Below are 5843 nucleotides of genomic sequence, written 5' to 3' on the forward strand. Positions count from 1 at the left end.
CATTTAGATATATGCTATGTCTAGATTTATAGCTTTTACTATATATGTATCCAGAAAAGCTAGGACGACTTATAATTTTAAACGGAGGGGGTACAACTTTGAGTACTATGTCCAACAAATGTTCCAACAGAATCTTAACAATTCAATAAGATATATATTACTAGCTGTCGCTGGTTCAATTCAAGCAGTGGGGAAAGAAACCAAGCTCATCAACGCACGGGCATGGGATTAATATGTCAGTATGTCACTGCGTTGTGTCAACGAACCACATCTAATTAGATCGCTTCTATATATAGAGACAAATGCAACTGCTGCTTTGTTGAGTATAGTAAAAGATAGTTTTTACCTTGACCAATGACCAGTAAAATCTTTTGTGAATGTTTAAATTGACCATATAACATTATCATTATTATAGGAATACTCCCTCTATTCATGAATATATGACACTTAAAAAAAATCTAGTCGAATGTTTGAAACTTTATTAATTTGAGTCTTTGACCACAAATAGCCGTGCGTGTTGTTGACGTCTACGTTATACTGTGTAATTCTTAAAAAAAAGTTATTTAGTCCGTAGATATAAATATGCAATGGTTACATTTATCTTGAATAACACTTTCATAATCTCCTTTGTTTATTAGACTTATAACTAACTATATTTTAATAGAAAAATTATGGCTAAAGTTGGACTTGGTTTTGCTTCTCGTCAATAATATACAGGAAACACGGTTTTCCTATATATGTTTTCTTGAAAGGAATATAATCAAGAACGAAACAACAGAACAACAGCAAAGATTGTGTCATCCAATGAAGCAAAACTAAATCCATTAATTATTTCTTCGTTAATACTAGAAGAAGAAAACACCATCCACAACATTAAGGATCTCCATGGCATTATACGAAGAACTCCCGTCCTCCCCTTCGCTGTGAATGGCGCAGGCATTCAAATCCAAGCTGAAACGTGGCACAACTCCTTTCTCTGCGCCATCATCTTCCACCTTGCTGTCAACGTCACTTGTGATCCTTTGCTTCTTCACAGGCCGTGGGGAGGAAACCCTAGGCGATGACATCGACTCGAACACTTCACAGCACACTACGATGGAGTCCTCCAAGCTGACCACACCACCATCGTAACCCCTCACGGTTCCGCTCGCCATGGCATCCATGATGCCGGCTTCTAGCTCCGAGTCGTGCTCGATGCCGTCGATCAGCACGACACGGTGAGGATTCTCGCGGATCGCCTCGTAGAACATCTGCATGCTGCCGCCGTGCTCGTTGTCCGGCGACCTCTGCCTCTTGAGGCTGCTGTGGTGACCGCCGGGGCTGCTGGAACAGGAGTGATCCGGGTCCGGGGTGTGCTTTGATGCTACTGCGGTGATGCAGGTGAACTCGGCGTAGGAGCCAAAGACAAGCCTGGCGAGCTCCCAAGCCATGGCCATCTTGTCGTCGCTGTCCCTCCCTTGGAAGAGGAGCCACGTCGCCGGGGTCGGCCGCGTCGTCCTCGTCACGCCGGAGCGGCGCTGGAGCACGGCGCTGGCGATGCCCGGAGCTATATCTCTGTGGCGCGGGACGCGGGCCTCCAGTGCGCTGCACAGGATCTTGAGATTCTCTGCGGTGAGCTCGGTGAACTTCGGACGGCGGCGGCGAGCCGTCGTCGTGCCATTCGATGAGTTGGATTTATTAGAAACCGAGTTAGAGGACCCTGAATTAGGGTTTGCGAGCGACAGCTGATCGTATGGTTCGGCCATCGCACCATCGTGCCGACGGTTCAACAACGGTTGCCGCCGGTCCATGAGATCATGCCATGGCGCGCAGCTCTTGTTGGTGTCGTCATGGGTAAAGCCACAGTGGGGGGAAGAGACCGGAGAGGAGAAGCTCAGCGTGAGCTCCGATCCAATTCGAACTGGACCTTGGCAACGGTGAATCCACGAGGGGACGCTCGCCGCGGCCGCCGCCGCCACGACCGTGCCGGCACTGCAGTGTGTGACCTCACTGGAAAGAACAAATCAAGAACACACGTTGATGAATGATGAGTAACCGAAAATAAATAAATAAAGTGGTCAAACTGACGCCTGCATGCGATGCGACACCACTGATGATGATGAAGGATCAAGCTTGTGGCGTACCTGTCGCCGCCGAGGCTCAACGCGAGGCCGCCGTCCGGCACGACGACGGGGTGTAGTCCCAAGACGGTCTCCAGGGAAGGCTGCCCCGACCTGCAGCTCGTGTAGGACGCGGCGGCTCTGAACCCCAGCAGCCAGAACATGCCCTTGTCGCGGCCGCCGCCGCCGCCGCGCACGAGGCTGCTCAACTCCATGACCGCGTGCTCGACAGGGCAGTAGCAGTCGAGGCCACGCGAGCTGAAGTCACTTCTCTTCCCCGATGCGACGGTCCAGGCCTCCGAGGCGTAGCCGAGGTCCTCGAGCACGAGCACCACGCCTTTGCCGGCGGCGCAGCACTCGCGCACGAGCGCGCACAGGTCGCCGGCCCTCGCCTCGACCTCCTCCCTCGGCATGCGCTGGAACGATGCGGCCGAGAAAGGCACGAACTGGGCGTTCTTGAGGCGCTCGTGCTGGCGCCGCAGCTCTCCCTTGCTCACCTTGTCCATCACCGCCTTGACCACCCTCTCCGCGGCGGCGGCGCTCTCCCCGACGACCACCACGCACCGGTTCGTCCCACTCGCCATGCAGTCCAGTACGCGCACGGCGTCGCCGACGACGCCGACCTGCTTGGCTTTGGACTCCTTGGGGTTATTAGTATTAGTATTCGGGGAGGCGCTGCTGCTGTTTGCCGTGTTCGACGACTGCTCCGACGACGAGACGGCCTTCTCGACGTTGGCCTTGACCTCGGCGCTCGCGAAGCCGGCCTCGCGCAATACGCGGCTGACGCTGGGGTCGTCGAGGATGGAGATGACGAGCTGCTTGAGCTCGACCTTGGCGGCGACGTGCTGATGGTGCTGGACCTCCGCGTCGGACGCCGAGCCGCCGCCCCGGCGCTGGTTCGCCTGCGCGCGCTTGAACGCGGCGGCGAGCGAGTTGGACAGCGCCGGCGCGCGGTGCCCTGCAGCCGCGTGGAACTGGAACATGGCCGGCGGGGCCGCCGGCAGGACCCCCGCCGTGGCGAGGCGGTTGAGCGCGACGTTGAAGCAGAGCTCCAGCGCCTTGCACTGGAGCGGGTGGGAGCTCGCCCGCGACCGGAGGCAGGCGGCGCGGAGGAGGCCCCCGGCGTCCGAGAGCACGGCGCTGGCGACGTGCAGCGGCGTGACCTGCGCGTGGCCCCGGCGCCGCGCTAGGCTCACCGCCTGCCGCATCACGGCCGCCGCGTCCCCGGCCAGCTCCTGCTGCACCGCGCAGCCACCGCTACGCATCTCTTGGTCTTCTTCTTCTCCTTCTTCCCTGTTGTCTACAGGAACGTACGATGCCGGCCTGCCTCTGCCGAATCCTAGCGCTGGTTGCGGCTCGATCTTCCGGTCCGGCGTGCAGATGGATGGGCGCGTGCATCGAGGTTCAGCTGCTATATGTCGCCATGAGACACAGCAGGGGCCAGGGGACGCCGCTGGCGCAGGGGAGGAGACGAGGAGTCCTGGCTGGAGCAGTAATTGAGCTGCTTTGAGTGTGTCGTCTTGCCTGACTAGTCAGTAGCTGTAGCTGTAGCTGTGACTTGTGACTTGTGAGCGACTGACACGGAGGACGCGTTCAAGAGATTCGGTCGATTGTGGCTGTCGGGATGTATGTATGCTGTGATCATGTTGTATAAACGGCAGTCCCAACGGTATATCGACGGTGGTATCTATCTTCGTTAAATAACTTGTCACGTAGGTAAAACGTTGATATGGCAACATAATTAATGAAGAAATAGAGCAAAAATCCTATAAATGGTTTCCTCATGAAGAAATCAGGTCTTCTCTTGACCCAATGCACCAAGAAACCATGAAATCGCCATTGAGGAGAAACCACCAGTTTCTAAGGGGCTCGTGCCGCACTTTCATTGGAGGAAGAAGATAGAGTTGAAAGAGAGAAAGAGAAAATAATTATTACTCATAGAAATCATGAGTTAAAAAGTAGTACTTTTTTAGTGCGGTATCTCGTGTTATAGAAACTACTGGTTTCTATCGTTGGGACTGCCCTTATAACCCCATGCTAATTTTCGATCTCTTGAGGTTTTCTTGTATCGAGCTGCGTCAGGTAAGACAGTTTCCGAGCATTGCATTAAGAAGACTGTGTTGCAGCCCATACGAGAACGAGACTTTGGCGTGGAACATGGATGAGAGATTTTTTTTATATATAAAAAAAGGTGCTACTCAAACACCTAACCAACTCAGCTTTCTCAGTTTTCGAATATATATGTGTGGAATTATCAAATTAGTTACATATATGTGAGATGGTAAATGGATTTATATTTATATATAAGTAAGATGGTCCGGGGATGTTTCTTGCTTTGGATGCATACATGAATGAGTTGAGTTGTTTTGTGTGAAATTCTTATGAACATTTTTTTTGTTGGGAAATCACCCTAGATGCTAGACTTCCGGTTCAAATATTAATACGAGTCCTTACCAACTTACCCCAAAATCACAAAAATTTTAACTATGACCATCACCATGTAAAATTTTACCTAGATAGGCAACATAAACGACTTTTGCAACATATAACATGTTTCATTCAAGACAATATACTTATATAAAAGTATTGCTAGTTAAATTTTCATGTTAGATCAAAGACCTGTTCAAATGAATTTATATAGTTACATTTGCTATAGGAGGAAGTACATTGATTCAATGGTCCAAAATTTTACTTTCTCCACCAATGGGATGCAGCTTACAAGTACAGTTGGCTTCACTGGGTACGGGTTTGACTGTTTGAAGTCACTGCATCGTGTTTAGTTCCAACCTTAAATTCCTAAAAAGTGCTACAGTATCTATTACATCGAATCTTACGATACGTGTATGGAGCATTAAATGTAGACGAAAAAAACTAATTACACAGTTTGATTGAAAATTACGAGACGGACGTTTTGAGCCTAATTAGTCCATGATTGAACACTAATTGCCAAATAAAAACGAAAGTGCTATAGTAACCTAAATTTCCAAATTCGCTAAACTAAACACGCGCTAACACGCAAACGTTTGAAGCTATGCATCTGTGGCAAAACGTTTGAAGCTATGCATCTGTGGCAAATCTCTAGTCTACGTACTACGAATCTATGCATCTGTGGCAAACCGGGGTCCAGAAACTACAGGGGCAGTTGACTCCTGACCCCCCTGACCAATAGCTGTGTCCATGTGACATATTTTTTCTCCCAACAAACTAGCATCAGCCGAACTTATTAACCTAAAAACCAACTAATGAATAGGCTGATTATCATATGTGTACAACATCTGGTAACTCGGTGATCTGATCTGATTGCAGCAAAACCTCGTTACTTCCTGCAATTGAGAGCCCAGAAGCCTCTGACAACATCCAGAAATTGTCTCTGTCTAATGAAAGCCTTTGTCATTTTGAGTGCAAATTAGATCGTGCAATCGATGGCCCGGTTTGTTTTGCTGAAAAAATAAATCGAAACAATGTTCTGGTTAATTTATTATAAGAAAAAAATATTATTTCAACTAAAAAAAAATAAGCTGAAAAAGATTAATTATAAAAAAAACAAACATGGCCGATGTTGTACTGTACCGTGTCATAGTACAAATTTAATGCCATATGGCGACTAGTGCCTAGTGCCATCGTGTGCCTAGATTTTTAAAATGCAACCGTTATGGTTTTATCGTTTAATCTAAACATAACAGTTGCCGCTACTACAACTACGACATCTCAAACTTCGTCATTTTCTCTCTCTTTCTTTTCTTT

General features: G+C 49.2%; 1 protein-coding gene across 1 annotated transcript; it reads right to left on the reverse strand.

The window, feature by feature from the left end:
• Window positions 1-845: 845 nt before the first annotated feature.
• LOC136506055 (protein SMAX1-LIKE 3-like) lies at window positions 846-3380 on the reverse strand. Its single transcript, XM_066501176.1, has 2 exons — window positions 2124-3380; window positions 846-1989 (listed from the first exon to the last, which is right to left on the reverse strand). The coding sequence occupies exons 1-2, from the start codon at window positions 3362-3364 to the stop codon at window positions 846-848; spliced, it is 2385 nt and encodes a 794-aa protein (XP_066357273.1). The 5' UTR covers window positions 3365-3380.
• Between the last annotated feature and the right edge of the window lie 2463 nt (window positions 3381-5843).

This window comes from Miscanthus floridulus, chromosome 14, assembly GCF_019320115.1.
Source record: "Miscanthus floridulus cultivar M001 chromosome 14, ASM1932011v1, whole genome shotgun sequence".
NCBI classification, from domain to species: Eukaryota; Viridiplantae; Streptophyta; class Magnoliopsida; order Poales; family Poaceae; genus Miscanthus; species Miscanthus floridulus.

What these genes read in the sequence shown, in the direction of transcription:
- LOC136506055 (XM_066501176.1), bottom strand. Translation starts at nt 3,364, where the DNA reads ATGCGTAGCGGTGGCTGCGCGGTGCAGCAGGAGCTGGCCGGGGACGCG. An exon ending in TTGAGCCTCGGCGGCGACAG is followed by an intron (nt 1,990 to 2,123) that starts GTACGCCACAAG and finishes TGTTCTTTCCAG; the next exon opens with TGAGGTCACACACTGCAGTG.